The sequence below is a fragment of the Schistocerca gregaria genome, chromosome 2, assembly GCF_023897955.1.
Source record: "Schistocerca gregaria isolate iqSchGreg1 chromosome 2, iqSchGreg1.2, whole genome shotgun sequence".
Classification (NCBI taxonomy): domain Eukaryota; kingdom Metazoa; phylum Arthropoda; class Insecta; order Orthoptera; family Acrididae; genus Schistocerca; species Schistocerca gregaria.
The window spans coordinates 17,052,838-17,076,952 of record NC_064921.1 but is presented as its reverse complement, the minus strand read 5'-3'; the positions used below and the strand labels follow the sequence as shown (position 1 = coordinate 17,076,952).

General features: G+C 40.4%; 1 protein-coding gene across 2 annotated transcripts in view; it reads right to left on the bottom strand.

Moving 5' to 3' along the window:
- The window catches only part of LOC126336244 (acetyl-CoA acetyltransferase, mitochondrial), a 103,686-nt gene that overhangs the window by 45,588 nt on the left and 33,983 nt on the right, over nt 1-24,115 (bottom strand). For both annotated transcript variants that reach the window (XM_049999737.1, XM_049999738.1), the window contains exons 2-4: nt 22,464-22,610; nt 10,812-10,926; nt 311-504 (exon numbers count right to left, since the gene is read on the bottom strand). In XM_049999737.1, coding sequence (XP_049855694.1) covers nt 311-504; nt 10,812-10,926; nt 22,464-22,610 — 456 coding nt within the window. The remainder of the gene's footprint in view (nt 1-310; nt 505-10,811; nt 10,927-22,463; nt 22,611-24,115) is intronic.

Here is a 24,115-nt window from a genome sequence, read left to right as displayed (position 1 = left end):
ATTCAAGGTATATAAATGTTAAGCCATTAGCTATAGAGCCATTTGGTGTCATATTTTCTTTAATCTTTAGCTCTCACAAAAAGCTGGTTTTGTCAAATTGGAATATATTCAGTTGTGGCACACAGATGATTACCGATTTTCATCATGTGTATTCTTTCAAGCTACATATAGTCTGCCTACTGGTCTATTGGTGAAGCACATTGTTGGAAACACAAAATATTGCCAGTTGGTGTATGTAATGTATTAAGTGACTCTGAAATCACACTGTTGATTTCTGCCAGGCTGAACAATTTAAACAATGTACACTTACCACAAGATTGACACCTCCATAACTTGTTTCTCCTCTCTTCATGTAAAATGGTACATTTGACATAGATTCCATGCCACCTGCAAGGGCAACTTCCTGATGGCCACACATCAAACTTTGGCTTGCCAGCATTATAGATTTCATTCCTGATGCACACACCTTATTTACTGTTGTGCATATTGTAGACTTGGGCAGACCTGGAAGTTTAATTACAACGCTCAAACAAATTTTGGTAAAGAGCAATGCGAACTTCATGGTCCAATGAACAGGAAAATGGTTTTCACTAAACAAAGAGTGACATCAGTAGTGAATGCAATTTAGCTCTCATTAAATTATTATTGCTTAAATTTAATCTTGTTCATCCCCAACAACAGTTTCTTCAAACCATGCCACATGAGACATTTCTGAAAAGGTGGCTCATGAGTAACTGCCCGGATAGTTCAGCTGTTATGAGAATTGCCCTTGAAAAATCCCAGCCCCAGGTCGGCATACAGTTTGAAACACTTTTTTTGTTTGTTTGTTATGGTTTTAGGGCGCAAAACTGCTACGGTCATAAGCGCCCGTTCTGTGGCTTAGGGAAGGGTAAAAAATTGAATGGGAAATCAGCACCAATGGGAGTAAATTCAAAAATCGGAGCAACTAAAAACAGAAGGAAAATTATAAAACTACCATAGAAGGGGGGGGAGGGGGTTGTCCCCCCCCTTCAAAAAAAAAAGAGCTTCAAATGACCGATGTCATCTCACTGACACTGATAAACTCGAGGATGCGATCGGCTGAGCACGTGTCATCTGCTAAAAGGGAAGATCTATCAGGTGACAGCTGCAAACGAGTGCATAGCCGAGTAAAATAGGGGCACTGAAGTAAAAGGTGTCTCACCGTCCACAGTTGAGAGCAGTGGGGACAAATCGGGGGAGGATCGCCACTTAAAAGGTGACAATAGCTAAAGACAGTGCCCTATCAAGAGACCAGTTAAAATTACCTCCTCCTGATGACGAAGTCAGGAGGAAGAGGTCCAAACACATGAAAGAGGTTTCACATCCTGCAATTTATTATCGGGAAGTGTAGACCAATGTGTGTGCCACAAAAGAGCAACATAATAACATAAAACACTCTGTAGATCGGTGAAGGGAACCAAGCGAACAGCAGGCTGAAGAGAGTGCCTGCAGCCTTGGCCGCCTCGTTTCCACGGATACCAACGTGTCCTGGGATCCAGAGGAATGCCACGGAGATGCCCCAAGTGGAGCAAGCGGAGGCAGTCCTGAATCCGGTGAACCAGAGGGTGGACAGGATAAAGAGGTTGGAGGCCGAGGAGAGAACTGAGCGAATCCAAGCATATAATATAATGAATCCGCTTATAGCAATGGATGTATTGGACAGGCTGGAGAACAGCGTAAAGATCCGCAGTAAAAACTGAACACTGGTCAGGAAGCCAAAATCAATTAGGAGTGTCGCCAACAATATAGGCACTCCCAACGCCGAATGTTGTTTCTGAGCCATCAGTGTAAATGAATGTGGCATCCTCCATTTGTGCGAATAGAGCAGCAGCAGCAAAGAATAGACGGCTGAGCAGAGGAGTAAACTATGCTTCCATGGTCCAATTTCGAGCACACTAAGGCGCGATGGAGTGGAGAAGGACCACTAGGTCTGCTCCCCAGGAGCTACCATTCAGAACACTGAGGGTGTTGATGGATCACAGACAGTGATCCAAAAGATATAAAACGTGGGAGGACCAGCATAGTTTTCTGTAAAATGTAAGTCTCAAGAATTTAGCTACATCCATGAACGGAAGGTCGACAGAGCCTAGATGTAGAGAAGGCGGAGGAAGCTCCGTACGATGCCAAAAATTTACACAGACGATCTTACTGGGAGAGAAGTGGAAACCAGTTCCGATGCTCCATGGGTGGAGGTGATCAAGACATCCTTGAAGACATCGTTCAAGAAGGCTGGTCTGTTGAGAGCTGTAGTAGATCACAAAATTGTCAACAAAGCGGGAGCCCAAGACATTGAGAAGGAGACAATCCACAATTGGATTTATGGCTATGGAAACACTACAACACTTGGCACGGAGCCCTGGGGCACCCTGTTTTCTTGGGAGAAAGTTACACGAGAGAATAGTGTTCACCCACACCTGAAATGTGTGCTGTCATAAATTCACGAATAAAACGCGGGTAGCCGACCTTGAAAGCCCCAAGAGAACGGTGTGCAGAGGATGTCTGTCCTCCCCAACACATATCGTATGATCTCTCCAGATCAAAAAATATTGCTACCGTTTGGCATTTCCTGAGAAAATGGTTCATGATATAAGTGGAGAGAGCAACAGGATGGTCAACTGCAGAACAATGCTTTCGGAAACCACATTGGGCAAGTGTTAAAAGGTTTCGGGACTCCAGCCACCAGGCTAAATGGCAATTCACCATATGCTCCAAAACCTTACATACACTACTCTTGATAGATATGGGGTGATAGCTAGAGGGGTGATGCTTGTCCTTTCCAGGATTCAGAACAGGAACAATGATAGCTTCCTGCCATTTTCTGGGAAAGGTTCTGTTGGTCCAAATTCGATTACAAAGGCGAAGGAGGTAACACAGACTAAATGCAGCAACATTTGTACATGGACACTATCCAGTCCTGGGGCAGAAGAGCGAGAAGAAGAGAGTGCATGTTGGAGTTACCGCATAGAGAAAACAGTATTATAGCTTTTGCTATTTTGAGAGAAGAAAGCAAGAGGTCACACTTCCACTGCACGTTTCTTCAGGAGAAAGGCTGGTGGGTAATTTGAAGAGCTCAAAATCTCAGCAAAGTGTTGACCCAATGAGTTGCAAATTGTGTCTGGGTCCACTAAGGTATCATATGCGACAGTGAGTCCAGAGATTGGGGAGAAACTACACATGCCGGATAACTGTTGAATTCGACTCCAAACTACCGATGAGGGAGTGAAGGTGTTTAAGAAGCTGGTTAAGAAGTCCCTGCTTGCCTTCTTGCTATTGCGGATGATGCAAAGGCATCGCGCACATAACTGGCCAATGTAGGATGGTGGCAGCAAATGCGAAGAGCACACCTCCGCCTGTGTCTTGCATCATGGCACACCTCATTCCACCAAGCAACTGGGAGGGGGGGGTCTCTGGAGCAAATCAGAGGTGCAAGGTATTGAACATTCCGTGACTGTACGAATAACTTCTATAATATGGGAGACCTGATCGTCGACGCTAGGAAGTGACTGTCATCGAATGTCACTAGAGAGGAGAAAAGTGTCCAATCAGCTTGGGAAAATTTTAAGCGTCTTGGGCGCATAGATGGCAGTTGTGGCTGTAATTGAAGGACACATGGAAAATGGTCACTCAAGTGTGTATCAGCAAGAGCAAACCATTCAAAGTGCCGAGCTAGCTGAACACTACCGACAGATAGGTCCAAAAGAGAGAAAATGTCGTGGAGGCAAACAAAAATGTAGGTTCCCCAGTGCTGAGGCAAAAAAATATCTGCTTGATGGAAGAGGTCAATCAATAGAGAGCCATGCGCACAAGGATGCAGAGATCCCCAAAGCAGATGGTGGGCATTGAAGTCCCCAACCAGCAAATAGGGGGCTGGGAGCTGACCACGGATATGAAGGAGATCAGCTCTTGCCATCACTGTGGACAATGGAATGTATACAATAAAAAGAGAGAAGGTGTATCCCGAAAGGGAAAGACAGACAGCAACAGCTTGGAAGGAACTATTTTAAGGGATTGGGTGACAATGGACAGTATCATGGAGAAGAATCATAAGTCCCCCATATGCCGGAGTACCATCAACAGAGGGGAGATCAAACCGGACTGACTGGAAATGAGGAAAAACATGCCATGGCGGAGGAGGAGAGGAACTTTGTTTCTTATGAGCCTTCTTGGAAACAGAATGTTGAGATGAGGGAGGAATCAATGGTTGTGAAGTCGGGATACATAAAAAATCTTAGCGAGTAGGCTCTTTTTTGGAAGTCTGGGCATCTGCTTTTAGGGGCTCGTGATTTAGCAGGAGCCAATGATGGGTGAGCCATAAAGTGAGCAGGTAATAGTGCGGAGGTTGAATGGGCGGTCTTTGCACTGGCTGATCTGACGACCATGGCACTAAAGGTGAGATCGCAAGTCTGCGTGGCTGCCTCCTTAGTAGGACGAGGAGATGCAAGGACAGTGTTATATTTACCCGCTGTGGGCACAGTGGGCTTTTGACTGGCGAATAACTTACAAGCAGCAAATGCAGACACCTTTTCCTTCACTCAGATTCCCTGAATAATTCGTTCATCTTTGAAAATAGGGCAATCTCTAGAGGAATCAGTGCGATCACCCATACAGTTGACGCAATGAGGGGATGGAGTAGACAATCACCCTCACGGGTATCCCTGCCACATGTAACGCAATTGGCCAGATTGGAACACAGCTGGCTGGTATGATTAAACATTGACACTGATATCAAAACGTAGCGTTGGGAATGTAAGGGCGAAATGAAATTATATCACATCCTGCTTTAATGTTCGATGGAAGTTGACCTCTGTCAAACGTCAAGAATAGAGTACGGGTTGGTACCAATTCCTTGTCAACCCGTTTCATGAATCAATGCACAGCTGTCATGCCCTGATCAGACAGGTAGTTTTGAATTTTCTCATTAGACGATCCATCAAGTGAGAGTGTATAAAGCACCCCGCATGATGAATTTAAAGTGTGGTGTGATTCCACCTGGACAGGGAAGGTGTGTAGCAGTGGAGTTCACAGCAATTTTTGTGCCTGGAGGGCACTGACTGTTTCTAACAACAAGATGCCATTTCTTAATCAGGAAGAAGACTTCAGGACCTGCAATTGTGTCAATACCTTTCTGAATAATGAAAGAGTTGACTGTGGAGAAGTCTTTACCTTCGTCAGACCGAGAAACAACTAGGAAATGTGGCACTGTTGGGAGCATTGTCTCATCTTTCACTTGTAAGCAGAAGTTGTAGATGTAGAGGAAACCATTGCGGAAGTATCCCCCATGATTACTGGCGTCTCTGATGGTGCACTCCTTCCTCGTAGGGAGCCTCTCTGAGGGCACTCCTGGCTTAGGTGATTGTTCACACCTAACGAGAAACGGACAGAGGGACTAATCGGCATGTTCAGAAGGTACGAGCTTGGGTAATCACCCCTCCCTGGATCTGGCCTTTACCAGGGGGGAAAGTACATGTCCTACCTGTCTACCCGGGATGGGGAATTATGCATTACCCCGTCACTGGCTACGTGTGGGAACTTGTGGGTCGGCCTTCAGACAAGGACAGGGAGGAATGGAAGAGACAGGGAGGAACAAATAAAAGGAAAGAAGTGAGGTCTCTAATGCTGCAGTGGAGAAGAGGGTAAAGAGAAGAGGCATAGTAAAGAGTAGGACAAAGGGAGGACAGAGACTGTCCAGTAAAGAGAGCAAAGAAGAGAAACTATGTCTTACAAGCATCCATCTCTGGACGTAGGCACAAAACATACTCCCAAAGAGGGAGACGAGGAAGGGAAGAGATGGGGATGGGGAAGGGTGTGGAAAAGGAAGGTATGGAGCCCACAAAGACAAGAGAGCTGCACTAGCTCGGGGTCCTGTGATCACCATGCATATATCCACAAAAGAGTTGTGGACCCCGTAGGAGGAGGAGGGGCAATTTGAAACTGCCTGCAGTTTTCAGAACAGTGTACTTCATTATTGATGGAAACATCCTCATGGCTGTGACTAAACCATTTTCTGATAGTACTTTTCCTTAATGTAGCACCAGTTCACCAACAAATACAAGAGGACACCTGCGAAGCTTGGAAAATAGGGAGACATACTGACAGAATTTAAACTGTGAGCATGGATTGTGAGCAACAGTTCAAAAGCTCAGTTGGCAGGAGAAGATTGGTCCACATGCCACTCCAGTGCAAAGTTTTAAGTTGCCAGTTAACTTTCATTATCTGCTTAGTTTAAAATATGAAAATGCAAAGGTAACTGCACTACCTTCAATTTTGACAGCTTTTACTTCTATCTATCTATTTTGTGGAGATGGATATGGGATTTGCTGAAGACCCAAATGAGTGTGTATGCAAACCACTCTCGAGGTAGAACAGTGCTCCATCAAAACAAAGCTACAAAAATCCACCAAAACATGGAAGGTATTCCTCTTATTACACGCTCAGTCATTACAACAAAAGATCATAAAAGAGAGGATCTGGACAATTGTTTTAACACCTATTCCATCTGGTACAGCCTAGACTGGTAGCATGTAAGCCATTGTATCAGCTGTCACAATCCAAAAATTGTATATGCCTAGACTGCAATAGGTACATTTCATAACTAACATGGTGAATGTCAAATTGTTGTGATTTTGAGTGAGTCCCACTTCAATGACCATTTATGTGTTAAATTTACAGTAATGACTGTGAAATATTACTGTATCTCATTGCTACCTATCGGAACCCCTCGGAGAGCATTAAAGATAAACACCAGTCCGAATTGTTCAATTGTAAAGTGACCTGTTTCCAAATTACATAAAAAATAACCACTATTTCAGTATACATCTAATTTGAAAACGTTGCTTTGCTGATTAACATTGTTCTTATATGAGAAACATAATATAAATGTGAAATTAATACTGTAACTAATCGAAAGAAATGTAGCACATGGTCAGGATGTACTAGTAAACCTATCAGTATAAAATTACTACAGCAAATTAAATAGAACATATAAATAAAGCATTTTAATTGAATCTCCAATATACATTAGCACTAAAATTCAGACACTAGTTGATTTGTTATAAACAAATTTAGAACTGTAATTGTTACCTGTAACATACTTAGTCAGAAAATGTTATATTAACTCATAACTGAGTTGAAAATAGTTTCACCTTGTTCACCACTGAGATTGTAAATTTTTAGCAATGTGTAGCTCATATTCGGTTTAACTTTTAATTGTGGTTTTACATAAAATTGTAATTTTCATTGTAGGTAACTGTTAACAAAAGTATAAATAGAGGTCATGCAGGCACCTTGGTAGCACTCTTTTTTTGGCTAGGGTTGTGAGCAAATGTATTGTAGGCTTACTCGTTTGTTGATTGTTGTGAACTCTGTGTCATTTGATGTCAACTTTGGGTACATCTGATGTAACCGATACAGTTCACCAGGCTCGGACACCAGAGTCCTGGAAATATATTGGTATTAAAACTGCACTATATTTTGGAATTTATTTGAGAGTCTTCCGCAAACCTTTTCATAGGCTGCACAGTGACAAGACATGAATCCAGGAATTTTTCAAAACCCCGAGAACCAAAAAACTCTCAATGTTGGTAGAATTGTGAAAACAACAGCACATCGACTGGGCATTTCACTTAAAACATTTGCAACGCACAGGTGTGAAAATATAAACATCTCAATTGCAATCTGTCAGACTGTAATGTTGAAAGGCACAGCAGATAAATACAAAATGTGATGACATGCAATGCCATTAGATACAACATGCCACCCTGATAACTATGTATCTTAGGAAATGTGACAGCAATCACCATTTCATAGAGGTTGTACAGTCTGAGACATTACCCCTCTTCACACTATTCCAGACATCAATTCCAGCAGGACAATGCCTGATCAGTGTGGCACAGGTGTGAAGCCTTCTTTGAAGAATGATGTGTACCTCTGTTTGTTTGTTCCACCTCTCCACTTGACACAGCATATCAACGGCGTATGCAGTATCATAGAATAAGAGCTATTTTGTCATAGGTCATCAACATCATCTGCTGATGATGGGCTCTGGGCACAAAGAAAACCACTTTAAGAGTATGAAAGATCCATAGCACTGAATATTTTTCAAACATAATGGAAAAGCTACTGTTTACAAGTAATAAGTCTCTCCAACATAAATTGTAATAACATGTTCAGACCACTACCTAATTAGACTGTACATTTATAATGAATCTGACCAAATGACACTTGTTCTCATTACATGATGGGAGTAGGTTCCAATTCATTCTATCATTTGAATTATAGGGCATGCAGAAATAACAGATGCCCAACATTTCAAGTGCTGTATGTACACAGTCTTGAAACTATGATGTTCATGTTAACATATAAAATGGATTGTATTATGAAGTTATAAAGTTTCACTGAACTGCATTAACTGGATTTTATTAGTATGAGGGTAACCCCAAAAGTAAGGTCTCTTTTTTTTTATAAGTATATAGACATGTTTATTTCCACAATGGTTTACATCAGTTTACAGCTTGAACATTTAACTATTTTCACCATTTCTGTTGATGCATTTTTGTAGACACTGAGGCAGTTTTTCTATGCCCATGTTATACCAGCTCACCGCCATGCTGTTCAGAAAGTTATGAACCTCTTCTTTCACCTCGTCGTCAGAGCTGAATCGCTTTCTGGCCAAATGTTCTTTTAACCTAGGGAACAGGTGATATTCACTGGGTGCCAAGTCAGAACTATAGGGTGGGTAGGTGATTATGTTTCACTGAAACTGCTGCAGCAGAGCAATGGTTTGCTGAGCGATGTGTGGGCAAGCGTTTTCATGGAGAATAAATACGCCCTTGCTCAATATTCCTCTTCTCCAGTTCTGAATTGCCCGTTTGAGTCTTTTCAGAGACTCAGAATACCTGTCAGCATTAACTGTGGTCCCAGCAATTCATCTCCGACGTCGAGGTGAAAGAAGAGGTTCATAACTTTCTGAACAGCATGGCGGCGAGCTGGTATGTCATGGGTATACAAAAACTGTCACAGTGTCTACAAAAATGCATCGACAGAAATGATGATTATGTAGAAAAATAGCTAAATGGTCAAGCTGTAAACTGGTATAAACCATTGTAGAAATAAATAGGTCTATGTACTTATAAAAAATAGGAGACCTTACTTTTGGGATTACCCTCATACTCACAGTTTCAGCTGTAGGCCATCATCTGGTACAAAAATCACTTAAAACATTTAATTTGTCATGAATATTTAAACACAAAGTATTGAATATTTTAATCCACATGAAACACACAATAAAAAACTCATTTAGTATTTACAAGTGCAGCTATCATCCTGTTCATATGAGACAACAATGTGGTTCATGTGGATTAAAATATTAAATGCTTTGTGTTTCAATATTCATGACAAATAAATGTTTTAAGTGAGTTTTATACCAGATGATGGCTTATGACAGAAACCAATAGAACTAACAAAATCGAGCTAATGCAGTTCAGTGTTACGAGTTTTTTGAAACATATATTGACTGCCAAAAATTGCTGGAAAAGAAACATACGTTAAGTTTCAGTCTTCAATTAAAAAAATATTTTGCAGCATACACTACAGTTCTATCTAACACAGCAAAACATTGGTACATAATGTTTGTAGAAATTCCTCACCTATGTTGTGCTTGGCAGTAGAAGTTGGAAACCTCATACTGCAAGAGTTGGCAAGAGAGAAAAAACACAATGGTGTAACTGAATGGGATGAACTTTGAACCATACATGGAAACCAAAAGATGTATTGAAACGTGACAGACAGACATACTGTAAGGGCACACTGTGAATGAACTCAAAATTTGTGAAAGGATTACAATACATGATTGCACATGCAACACTAAATGAGGTAGAATATTCTAGTTGTCCTACTCTCAACTTAGCAGCCTGCACTTTTTGATGCGAGGTTGTATAAAAAAATGTGCTTTTCATGGGCTTTGCTGACAATGTTGGAGCAAACAATTTGTCAACAATACTGTAGTGCAATTTCACAATAATTTGTAATAATGGACCGCAAGTCATAGTGGTATGCAACGTATAAAAAGAAACACTTGTTCTAATTTACAATACATAAAATCAGGTGTAATACACAGAAGTAAGACATGTATTCTTCAAACATTTGAAAACACACACAAATTTATCCACTGACCGATTATGTCCAGTGCTTTAAAACCATTGCACAACCATGTACACACAGGCCTAAACAATATTACTATTTTTAGTTTAAAACTACAAATGATAAATTTTCCCTTGAAAAACTGGGCAGCGTGCCTGTGAGGTCACTGACAGCCTCAGGCTCATAGCATGTGCCCTATGGATGAACTGCCTCCAGGTGCAAATCACATGATGTGAGGTTTATCAGGAATGTGTCGAGTCATCTGCATAATGATATTTAGAGACTGGCTGCAGCATTTGGGGGCTTCAAGTCATCATAAAATCTCCAACAAAGATATCATGTACAGCTCCGCAACTATATTTTTTTGTGTATTGTCATGCACCTAATTTGTGGTACATCTCCTTTAGTGAATGCATAATTCTTCATTAAGTTTCTAGTCCCGAGTGTGATCATCATGCAGCATGTTCCACAATCCTAGTAATTACTTGGAACCAAATAACAGCATCAACATTTTTATTTTTGATCAAAGTCAAAAATATTGAAAATAAAAGAACTACTGATCCTGTTACTCAATTTTTTGTGTTGAACTATTCACAAACATTAGCATTAAGTCAAAACACAGACTATGTCCTGTTCAAGAATTTACACCATACCTGCAAACAAAGCCGCTTGCCTTGCTGGAGCCTGGCCAACTCCCCCTTGGCAAACATTGCCCATGAAAACTTCCTTCACTTCGTCCTTTTGAATTCCAGCTCTCTCTATTGCAGCCTGTAAGATAGCAGAGGTATATAATGAACTGTAAATAAAAGTATTACATTATACAACAACTTCTATAAGAGAAGTAAATTGTTTTTGCAATTAAACTGTGGCCAAATCAATATAGATACAGCTGTAATTTTCAACCACTATGTTATCAACAGCTGTAGATCTACTCCCGCAATTATGAAACAATTGCTTAAACATGTTCTGAGAGTTTTTCACATTTTCTTAATCTTTCATACCCATGCACATTACAACAACCTTAAATAAGACATTAAGTGTAAGTCATATTTTCTCAAAGGGAGCTAACTGTCAAAACATTATAAATGAATGCTGGAAACATGAAACCAAAGTACAGAAGCTACTAAAACATGCTACAAAAATATTTAATATTAGGCCCTTGGGGTCATGCAAAAGAACAACAAAGTTTAAATGACCAGGATATGCAACAGTTTTGAAAGGCCAATTTATGGTACCACATGTGAGAGTAAAGGTAGACACTTGACAAGAACATACTACATACAAGTAGCAGTAGTAAGGGCAATGGAGAGGGACAGTAAATAAGTGAAAAAGGTGACAAAGTTAGGAAATAAGATAAATAAACAGATTAAAATAAATGAAGGTTACTAGAGACGATATTTGACTGGAGGGAAGGTTGAATAAGGTAACGTGACAGAGAAAGGAAATAGAAACAGGAACACTGTGGAAACGGGGAATCTCCTAAACCATAAATGAACAGGGGAATGAACTGAAATGTACAGGAAAAAGAAGAAGACAACAGGTACAGCAATGTATATAGATACGAGAGACATGCAAGAATAAACAGAGCCACAGTACAGTGTCAAGGATATTCATGTAGAAATTACAGTAAAAAACAGAAAGTAGGAAGCAGATGAACATGAAAATAACATAACAAAATAATAGTTTTTGGAAATGGTATTTTCTGATAAGAAAGACGAAAAGGACTGAGTATAAAAGTAACCCAAATCGCTGGGTTGAGTGAGACTACAGAGCAGGCTGATAAGGAACCTAACAACATTATGATGCTCGAAAACTCAACCAGTTGAAAGTGGTAGAGAGTGCATCAAACAAGTCAGAGATGAGGGAGGGACACACATAGTAGAGTAGGGGAACACCAGAGGCTAGCAACACAGAAAAAGGAATGGAAATGTAGACAGTACAAAACCTCTTGTGCGGTTTTTCTAGTTTTCTCCTCCATCAGAAACTTCCCCAAATGGCAGATAGGGGAATGCTTTCCAGATATGGGTGGTACTAAGGAAATGAAATACTTGGGTAAACCTTAAATAAACTAGCCTACAGTCAGGCAATAGCACTAACGATATTGACTACAGGAGAAGACAAAGTACGTGCAGCAACAAAATGAAGACAGACAAGGGAAGACAGCAACCATCAAACTGGCTGCCTTACTGTGGTGTGCAAAGCAAGGAGAAGCTACCTCATAAACAACCTCAATGCAGAAAACCACCTATGTCTGCAATGTAGTCTTCTGGTACTAAAGTTCCTGGAGGTAAAATAGTACTCCATATGTATCTCCAAGTGGAGTGTGTCGCAGAGGTGGGTTAATGACACATAATAACTAAGATAAGAACACAATTAAATCGAAGAAGCTATGTAAAAAAATGACAACATAGCCAACATCTGGATACAATCATGATGAAACACAAGAAGTGAAAGAACAACTTCAATATAGTAAAACATGCTTTTTACACTTTTCTGTAGGATGTCTCAAAAAAGTGTAAAATATAGGAAAGTGTGAAATAAAGGAAAGCATAGGAAACACAACAAGTTGTAGATTTCATGCCTACTGTTCTCTGCTTATGAAGAATTGTGAACTCAAGTGTTTTAGTAAATATTATGTTACAAGTTTTATTTACTTTGATTTTATAATGCTCATCAACACATCCCAAATTGGAAGATGAATATCTTTGTAACATAGTTTCGCAAAAGACTTTTGCTTCCATGTTTTATTTACACCTCTGGACATGATTGGAATGGAGAGGGAATCTTCCTGCGTGCAAGCGTTTGTGTGTGTCAGCACTCAGCCACTGCCTGTGCAATTATCATGAAGGCAGCAGCTGAGTGCTAAAACACACACACACACACACACACACACACACACACACAAACGCATGTTCCTTTCTTCATCACTTTCATCAGATTGTGTTCATCATTAAGGCTGTGACTCAGGATACTTTCCCACCATTCCAAACACTGTGACCCTATATAGTACTGCTGGCTCTGACCCAACACAATGACAGTGAATATCTCTATGCTTCGTTCTAAGGCTGACCGAGCAAGAAGAAAATGCATTTTTGCAGAAATCTACATGAAAATCAATGTTAAAAAATAACTTATAATGCAGGAAATGTTGTAACATGGAATCGTTAATGACAGGAAAGAATTTTATAGAGAGAATAGGACTTTTGTTGAAACCAACAAATATGGACATGAAAAGTTGGAAAACATAAATTGAAGGAGCGTGAAAACAGGATTTTTCTATATGTGCAATACAGAGAGAATCTCATTTAATGGGTGTCTCATAAGAGACATACAAGAAGCCGAAGTGGCAAGAAGGTACAGGAGCCATATATGAGAGAGGACAAAGACAACTTGACTCCTGCACAGAGAAACAGCTGGTGCCCACAAAAACATTATTTTAGAACCATCCAAGGACACATTATACGTCACCAAAACCAGAGGATACAGGGCACTATCAAATTGATTACATTATTGTCAATAAGAAACAAAGAAATTAAATTAAACGGAGTAAATCTTACCCTGCAACTGATATGTGCAGCAACCTTAGCAATGCAGTATAAACTGAAACTGAAAATAAATTGCAGGTTCAAAGTAAAAACTGAGAGAAGGGTAAGTACCAGAGAAAACTACAGAAATTTAGTGAAAGTACTCCTCAAAGAATGACGTAGGTCGAACTACAAACCACTCTTGGAAAAATCTAAAAAAAAAAAAAAAAAAAAAAAAAAGGCAATTAAACTGGCAACAAAGGGCATAATATGTCTCTTGCAAAATGATCCAGGAAACCATGGATAAATAATCACAAAATATGCAGGAAATGTATGAAAACTACAAAAAGGAAATGCGGTCGGTAAAGGAACACAACCAGATAAGAAATCATTTTGGAAAATGAAAACAATAATTCGGTCCTCTCCAAAGAGGAAGGGATTCTTATAGAAAAAGGGGATGTAGCTAACAGATGAGAACAATATATTGAGGTGTACAATGAGCCGCATCCAGAAAATAAGTTTCCTTATTTTTTAAAACAATATAGTTAAATGAAAAACTTCAGGTACACCAATATTGAGCTATTTTTCTATATAGTCACCAAAAGAATTGAGATACTTGTCGTATCATCCTCTGTTGTGTAAGTCATAGAAGTCTACCACCTGTGAATGAAACCAGCATGTGGCAATTGCTTTCAGATCATCACCATTGCGAAAATGCTGGCCAGAGGACTGGAATTTCTTGAAGTGCAAGAAAAGATGAGAATCGCTGGGAGCAACATCAAGATTGTATGCTGGATGATCAAACAGCTCCCAGCCAAACTTCTGCAAAACATTTGATGCAAACCAAGCCGTATGGGGATGAGCATTGTAATGGAGCAGCACAATACCTGCAGTAAGCACTTCACACCTCTTGGCATGCTGCAGTTTATGCATTGTTTCACAGTAACACTCGACATTCACTGTTTCACCTCTGGACAGGAAGTCAATAAGCAGAATGCCCTTCATGTACCATAATACTGTGGACATCACTTTCTGCACTGACACAGTGCATCTTGATCAGAGATCCACTTTCATGCCAATGCATTGACTGCTGTTTGGCTTCCAGGGTCAAGTGAGAAATTCTTGTCTCATTGCTCATGATGATCCTGTCAAGGAATGCAACTGCTGCAGAAATGTCAGTGCTGCTCCAAAGCATTTCGTTTTGTGCTCGGCTGTTAGGTTTTTCGGCATCCAATTTCCTGGACAGCAAGTGCACAGTGGCAGTTTTGTGCAACAAGGATCATGATATCTGCAGAAAATTGCTGCAGAGCTCTGTAGTCATGAAGTGACGTTTCTCTAAGATGTGCCAACACACTAGCTCGACTATGTGATCATTTATGGACAGTCACCCACTGCACTCTTTATCAATGACACTTTGACAACCTTTGGAAAAAAGCCTACACCAGTGATGCAGCATATGTTAGCTCATGATGTAAACCTGACGGAGCTGACAATTTCGATAAGCGCTCTGTTTCATGCATTAGGGAACCTCATCAGCGATTGAACCTGGCAGGTGGCAGGAGAACGAATATGGGACATCATTTCAGAGCACTGCTGCTACAGTACTGGCACCAGGCGGGACCTGCCCGATGGCCATTTGATTATTATATCATAGATCTGCTACACATGCAAAATTTTCCCAGCTAAATACTTCTACTTTATAGGAAACAACATTGGGGAAACTTACTTTCTGGATGTGTCTTGTAAGAGCCAGAACAATTAAGTGAAATAGAAGAAGGAAATAAAGTACAAAAAATGAAAATGGAGCCTGAAATTGCAAAAGAAGAATTTTTTAATAAGTACTAAATAACAGTTGATATAAGGCTCATTCGCTGATATTTATGAAACTAGTATTACCCCAGAAGACTTTAGGAGAAGTATCATAATAAAGACTCCAAAGAAGAACATAATAGCCATATGGAAAGGTCACAGGACTTTGAGCATAACAAGAATAATACACAGCCGTATTAAAAACGATACTGAAGGCAATCTAGCTGGAATTTGGCTTCCAAGAAAGTAGAGTCACAAGAGAAGCTGTCCTGTCTTTGCAGTATAACTGAAGAAAGCTTTAGGGTCAACATAAGAATTTACACAGCTACTCAGAAAAGCATCAAACATTGTAAACTGGAACAAACTAATGGAAATTCTAAATATGATTACACAAGAATGTAGAGGCAGAAGAACAATTAAAATACTATACAAAAAAAATAGCAACAGTAAAGATGATAAGTATACAAAAAGAAGCTAGAATTCTTACAGGCGTTAGACACTGAAGCAATCTGTACTCATCCCTATTCAACATCTACATAGGATACGCAATAAATGGCTGCAAACACTACTGTACAAGCATAAAAAAAGGAGAAAGAATACAAATGCTTAGATTGTAGATGACATAGTTGTGGTAGCTCCAGATGAAAGAAATGCCCAAAATGTATTTTGGGCACAGTACTAAGGAATGAGTACAAAGTGGATTTTTTTTAAAAAAACAGAAATACTCATGTGCTCCAAGGAACTAGAAGAAAGAAACATCAAAATTAGAGAAAATAAAATAATAAACAAACAAGATCACATAAATATTTAATAACTAAGATAAACTCAGATGGAAGAACCATGGAAGACATAAAACAAAGAATTAGGGGAGCAAAACCATCAACCCAATAGTACTGCAAATAACTGGAGAAGAAAGGTAATTTATGAGAACAATATAGCAAAGACAACACAAATGGATTTGCCAAAAAAGGTACAATCAATTCCTTGTAAAAGTTCCAGAAGGAACATTACAAGGGAAGATAGCCTGAGGAAAACCACAACTGGCAGTTTTAAAACAAGTTATGCCTAATGCAGGAGTCTCTAATAATGAAGAAATGTAGAAATTAGCTTCTAATAGCTCTGCAGTGGTTGTGCAGCAGTGTGTAGTAGCGTGCAGAACGTAAAGTATTTACACTTCCGCTGACATTGCTTTATTCTTTGCTTTTTGATAATTTTTCCTTTATTGACATGATCTTACGTGCTAATCGATGGAATCTCAGGTGACAACTGACATCAACTGACGTGATATCTGTTCCATTCTGAACATCAAGAGCAAACCAACCACACCAGCTGTGCCACATGCTGTCCATGTACTACATCACTAACTTGTTTTGAACATCAAGCACCAGTCTACTGTGCCAGCCATGTCATGCACCACATGCCGTCTGCATACTGAGTGGTAGCATTGTCAGACTCAATACTGTCCATCGACATGCCCCCCCCCCCCCCCAAATGCTTTGATTAACTGAGTCTTTATTAATCAAATGCCTTTCTGGCAACAAAACACAGTTCAATGTTTCATGCAGCTCGAGAATCATTTTGTGCTCACCAGTAACACGGTTGATGAAACCAAGTATGGCTATATTGTTACTGTGATAAAATGAAGATATGGCTATCAAGGTGCAAGATATTCTGACCTCACCTATTATCTCTGCCAATATACGACTCTTATGGATGCCCTGATCACTCACTTTTCACAATCTGAGGCAAAGTATCTTGACATGTTGCTGCGAACATATTAGTTATGAGACCTCACTCCCTCACAGCTGTTGTTCTGGTTACGGATAGCAATAAGCAATGCCATTAATGAGGACATCCTGAGAAACATCTGATTGTCATATCTCTCTCCAGACACACAGAATTTTCTCACAGTATGTGCTGGAGATTTACAGGTGCTAGTGCAAACCTCAGATTGCATAACAGAGATGTACCCATCCTCAGTGGTAGTAGCTGTTGGCTCACAGTCAGTCACTGTTATTACACCAATAGAGGCACAGCACAAGTTTCTGCACTACAAACACAGCATTCCAATGGCTGACAGCAGTGACACCACTCATCAACGAAACACAACCGATCACATTTGTCACAAAACGTTTTATGGTACCACAGGTGGTTTGGTTCTCAAGCACAGAAATTCAGTCCTTTGAGTGAAATAAGAAATGCAGTAGAAAGTCAGTAATGACACCAACTGGCTTTCTGATCAGCAGTTTTCAACCGTTAATCACCGACCTTTACACAAAGCTTCAGTCTTGGTAGACACAGCTGTGGATGTGTTGATATACCAATCCTTTCATCTGCCTAACCACAGCAGAGATGATTGTCACCTCTTTGCCGCTAATGGATCTGCAATACAGACATATGGTTGCATGACATGCTCACTGACCTAGGTCTATGTTGGAATGTCAGTTTATCATAAAAAAATGTGACAAATTCTATACTCAGAACTGACTTTGCCATTTTGTGGTCTGCTACCAGACCTTCAATATCGTCATTTCGTTGATACCACCTTTCGTTGATACCACCACCTATCTGGCCAGTCAGGGTCATTTTTACATTATGTGATAATATCAAGTACAGATGACCTGTGGTGACTCTCCTTATGTAGAACTTCTAAAACAGTTCCAAGAGAAAACCCAGCAACTAACTATGCTAGCATCAATATGCCATTCAACATACATTATATCCTGAGGACTCCAAGACCAACCATCCACATTCAACCTCGCCGCTTGACACCACAGAAGCTGAAAGTGGCTAACAAGAATTGTCTTTCATGCTTGTGCAAGGAATCTGCTGACAAGCAAGCTGCAGCTAGGCCTCACCGATACATGTTGTTTCCAAAAAGACAAAAGGATGGCGTTTGTGTGGTGACTACCGGCTGCTCAGTGCCAGGACAATCCCTGATCACTAAAATTCAGCATACTAGAGACATAAAACATCTGCAGCAACCACATCTTCTCCACTTTAGACACTGTGTGTGCATACTAACAGGTACCTGTATCATTACAAGACATAACTAAAACATCGATCACCACTCTGGCCTCTTCAAATGTACAAGAATGCGCCATGGGTTATGCAATGCCGCACAGACATTTCAACATTTTATGGACGAGGTGACAAGATCTAGATTTTTGCTATGTATACACTAATAACATACTAATCATGTTCAGTCCCAATGCCAGACATCTGGAACATCTGTATTAGATATTTACATGCCTTCATTCACATGGACTTATTAATCCCTCGAAATGGGTCTTCAGAGCTTCATAAGTCTGCTTCTTGTGCTTCACAATCAATGCCCATGGAGTTTGGCTGCATAATAGAAATTAGGTGCCATAGTCAACTATCTGCAACCTGTGACTGTTAATGAATTATGACCATTTTTACAGATTACAAATTTCCATCATCACTGTGTGCATAATCACACATTGTTTACTGCTGCGCTGAATGCCATAGCGTGCAGCTCACCTAGACCAAGTGAGAAATTGCTGTGGAATAATGAAACTGAGACAGCTTTCAACAATATGAAGACTGCTATCACTGAGGCTGCTTTGTTATTGCCCTCTGACCCACAAGCACCGCTTGCCTTAATGACTGACACATTGACGAGAGCAATAGGTGCTGTGCTACAATAACACATGGATCAAGAGCAGCAACCCTTGCCGTTATACAGCAAAATATTGTCCCATCACAACAGAGCTGGTCTATGTACAATTGTCAGCTGTATGTGGCACTTCAATTAGGAAATCAGGCACCACTCACTGCCAGGTAATAAGCCATTGTCCTTATGTGCTTCATACCTAACCGGGAAGCTTATGCCTTGAACAGATAGGTCCACAGCTCGTGGCCTCGCAGTCATGTTCTCGCTTCCCAAGCACGGGGTCCCACATTAGATTCCCAGCGGGGTCACGGATTTTCATCTGCCTCGAGATGACTGGGTGTTGGTGTTATCCTCATCATTTCATCATCATTCATGAAAGTGGCGAGATTGGACTAGACAAAGGTTGGGAATTTGTACGAATGCTGATAACCGCGCAGTTGAGCGCCCCACAAACTAATCATCATCATCATTGAACAGATAGGATTCAAACTGTTGGTGGCAGTATGCCAGTACAGGTGATCCATCCCCAAAAGAGAAAGAGCTTGTTGTGACTGTCTCAGCTGTGATGTCCGACATACGAAAGACCTCAGGCCAGTTAATAAATTGGTTGATGGTAGTGGCAAAGCAGGACATCCTTCAGATTAAGCAGCAGTCCAATGTTGTCTATATGGACATAGTCAAATCCCTGGTTAGTTAGAACGAATGTGCCAAGGGGTGAACAATATTGTGAGTGATTTTATTTCACTGACAGACCTTGCATTGGTGAAGAAATGCCTTACTGTCTCTGCTGGTGTTAGGCTACATGTAAGTTTGTTTGAGCAAGTGTGGTGTAGCACGGTCCCCAGAATGATATAGGTTGTGCACAGACGTGATTGCCTACTGTTGAAAGCCAATGGTCACAAAGGGTTATATCTTCAAGTTGGAGATGTCCCAGTGCAACAGCACTTTCATTGGCAACACTTGGATACAATGGGGCAGCAGACTGGATAGCCACGCCAATTAATCTTGATGCTCATTGTCAGACTGTTGCACCCAGGGTAGTGCCTCATAGTAGACAGCACCTGAAATCACATGTATGGAAGAGACAGCATCTGCTGGAACATTAAGTTCTCCCTTCATGTTGACAGAGTGGGTTGTGAACTGTTCAGTGAAATCAAAGTGGTGATGCTTTGTCTGGACATTGACAGGAGGCTTATGTCCAATGGTATGTGGTTTGTGAAAAAGTAAAATTGACCAATGCCAAGAAGGATGGATGTCTCCCGTCAATGATGCACAATCTGGAACACCAAACCCTATTACCGATTTCATTGCCCAGCAGGTGGATTATTCAGAACCATTGAGCTATGACAATAGCCATTAGCATGGAGGTCAGACTGAGTGTCAGAAGTGTTCGCATAACCATGAAGGACCAACCGACATTTCACAAAGTGTGCTCCTAATGGGTGCTTCACAGTATCCAGCCAGCACACGGAGCATGTTGAATGGGTCGGTCGGTCGGTCTCTCTCTCTCCTCTCTCTAACACTTGCAGCATTAAGCCAAGCAAGAGAATGAGTGACAATCACAAGCTGTCACTGCAGATGAGACACTGTGTTACCACTTCGACAATCCCAAATATAAAATAAATTGCAATCTCCACTTGAAGCATGAATGTTTGCTGCTATCCACAGGCAATGGGACAACAGCAAATGCGTAACATTACTCATAAAGTTTGGGCACCCTTTTCAAAGCAATCAAATCAAAACGAGTGGTGCACATCAACCACAGGGTCATTCTGGTCCACAACAACACATAGTCTCATACTGCAAACACAGCCGAGCACCTCTTGCAGACATTCAAATGGAAGGACCTCAGTCAACTTACATAAAAGTTTGGACCTGCCTCCCTGCAATTACGCTATTTTTGCAGAGCCTTTCTCAGAAGCAAACAAGTCACCTCAGACGAGGGCATCAAGCATTATGTTTGGAACTGGTTCACAACACAGCCCCAGAAATATTACGAGATGGCCATTCACTGTGTTATGTCACAGTGGGACAAGTGCCTCAACAGCACTTGGCAGTACTTTTGAAATAAAGGTACAAGTTTCTATTTACAGTCCTTCGGCTTTTTTTAAGTCCCTCATAGACACAATACAGAAGAAAGTGAATGATAACTTCTTTAATTGTGTACTCATGACTGCAGATTTCTTTTAAGATCACCTATGCTCACTATCAGCGTATGTTGGAATATTTCTCTGTAAGAGACATCCTTCCAGTTCAAACAATGAGTGATTATTGCTAAAATACATACTGACATTGTACAATGTTATATACATGAATCCAATATAAAAATGTGCAGTCAAATCTTCCCACAGCCAGTGTAATAATGTTTAGTAGTAATAGTAGTAGTAGTAGTAGTAGTAGTAGTAGTAGTAGTAGTAAAGAACAGGACACGATTTCTTACCCATTAGAAAAACCACCGAGCGAGGTGGCACAGTGGTTAGCGCACTGATCTCACATCTGGGAGAATGGTGGTTCAAACCAATGTCAGGCCATCCTGATTCAGGTTTTTTGTGATTTCCCTAAATTGCTTCAGGCGAATGCCAGGATGGTTTCTCTGAAAAGATGTGACTGACTTCCTTCCCACTCCTTCCCTAATTTGATGGGACCGTTGACCTCGTGATTTGGCTAACTCCCCAAATTGACCAACCAACCAACCAACCATTAGAAAAACTGTGCCCACTACTATACTCATGTTCTTGTCTTTGTTCCAATGACCTGTTTGATGCAGCTCTCCACAAAGTCTATCTCGTGCAAGCCTCTACATTTCTGCAGAAGTACTGCAACCTACAGCAATTTGAACCTGTTTACTGTAGTCACCAGTTGGCATTTTAGATGTTTTAGTGTTTCACAATGATGTGGACCAATACCCAAAATGATTTTATTCAAAATGACACTGGCTATGCAACCCTAAGGTGAGATTTAAGCCTAATTCTACCAATGTACAGACATTTTCAACTTACCAACTAACTGGTCGGACTGATGTGCGAAGATTTATGCTAGTCATTATTTCCAGCCATAGGTTTGTCTTTTAGCATACATTACACCCAATATTTTCTGCTCAATCATCCAGAAATAAAACATCACATGGTTGCAGTTACGAAGGATGTATATGTTTTAAGAATAGCACACAATGCCTGCTGATACAACTGGCTGCTACATAGGATGGCAAAGAATTCAGATTTCAACTTCAACCCTTTATTTGCTGTCAAGTGTCGATCTTTCAGATATTAAATTTCAAAAGTTGTTTTGTTAATTTAGTATGTAGGGGGTAAAAGATGTAATTTATTTATTTTTACCTGTACAGCAATTGAACCAAGTTTTGGAGCAGTCAGTGATGCCATACTTCCTCGAAATGGACCCATCGGTGTTCTTGCTGATGAAACTATGAACACTTCATTCAGCTTTACAGCTGATGAGTAGTGCCGGGTGCTCTCCAGCTGCGCCTATTGGAAACAGTCAAAGAAGTATTATTTTCCTTCCATAGAGAAAGCAACATTTACAAAAGTAAGAATAAGTCATTGGGTATCAACCACAAGCATTACAAACTTATACATTGTTCAAGAGCATTACTATCTAGCAATGCAATATTGTGTCAATATGACATTATGTTCCGACTGGAGACTCGATGTGAATATCATCAATTACTAAGACGGAAAAGCCAATGCACAATCATAAAAGACACAAACAGGGGGGAAAAAAAAAAAAAAAAAAAAAAAAAAAAAAAAAAAAAAAAAAAAAAAAAAAAAAACCACGTTGGTCTTTTAGTCATTTGTCCACACACCTTATCTTGTTCCATAAATCCCATCACAAAGAAAAACCTTCAAAGCATAGTTCTGAGTCATGTCAGTGAGTCATTGCTGCAAGGATGTTTCAAGGAACATTACATACATAGTTACTGAAGACTGGAAATATTTTTAAACATTCTGTAACAGGCTGCATATCTCTGTCTATAAGCAGATTAATATTAAACTAGTAAAAGTTACAGAGTTATCACGTGTTTTTAATTAAGAAATGTCACCGTATAATATCAATGCAGACACAGAAAAAAATTAATAATAATAATAATAATAATAAGAAGAAGAAGAAGAAAAACACAACGATAGCAAGATGAGTGAGGGGAATAGTTATGCTATTAGTCCTAATTCTCACAAAACATACCAATTTCAATGGGTGTTATGACCCATCCAACATAATCCTTACATTGGATGCCAAATGTCCCAACTTTATAGCAACACTCACAGTTCAAAGTACAATATGTATTCACTTAAAAAAAGGATCCATTACACGAAAGGACCAAAATGTGTTCATGAGCGTGTTGATGGCTGCAACCGAGGAAGTTGGAATACAGAGTGCCTGGAGGTCGAGATCAGCTGACGAACTAAGTGGACACCTTAGCACACCTACATCTACATCTATACTCCGCAAGCCACCCAACGGTGCGTGGTGGAGGGCACTTTACGTGCCACTGTCATTACCTCCCTTTTCTGTTCCAGTTGCATATGGTTTGCGGGAAGAACGACTGTCTGAAAGCCTCCGTGCGCACTCGAATCTCTCTAATTTTACATTCATGATCTCCTCGGGAGGTATAAGTAGGGGGAAGCAATATATTCGATACCTCATCCAGAAACACACCCTCTCGAAACCTGGCGAGCAAGCTACAACGTGATGCAGAGTGCCTCTCTTGCCGAGTCTGCCACTTGAGTTTGCTAAACATCTCCGTAACGCTATCACGGTTACCAAATAACCCTGTGATAAAACGCGCCACTCTTCTTTGGATCTTCTCTATCTCCTCCGTCAACCCGATCTGGTATGGATCCCACACTGATGAGCAATATTCAAGTATAGGTTGAACGAGTGTTTTGTAAGCCACCTCCTTTGTTGATGGACTACATTTTCTAAGGACTCTCCCAATGAATCTCAACCTGTACCCACCTTACCAACAATTAAT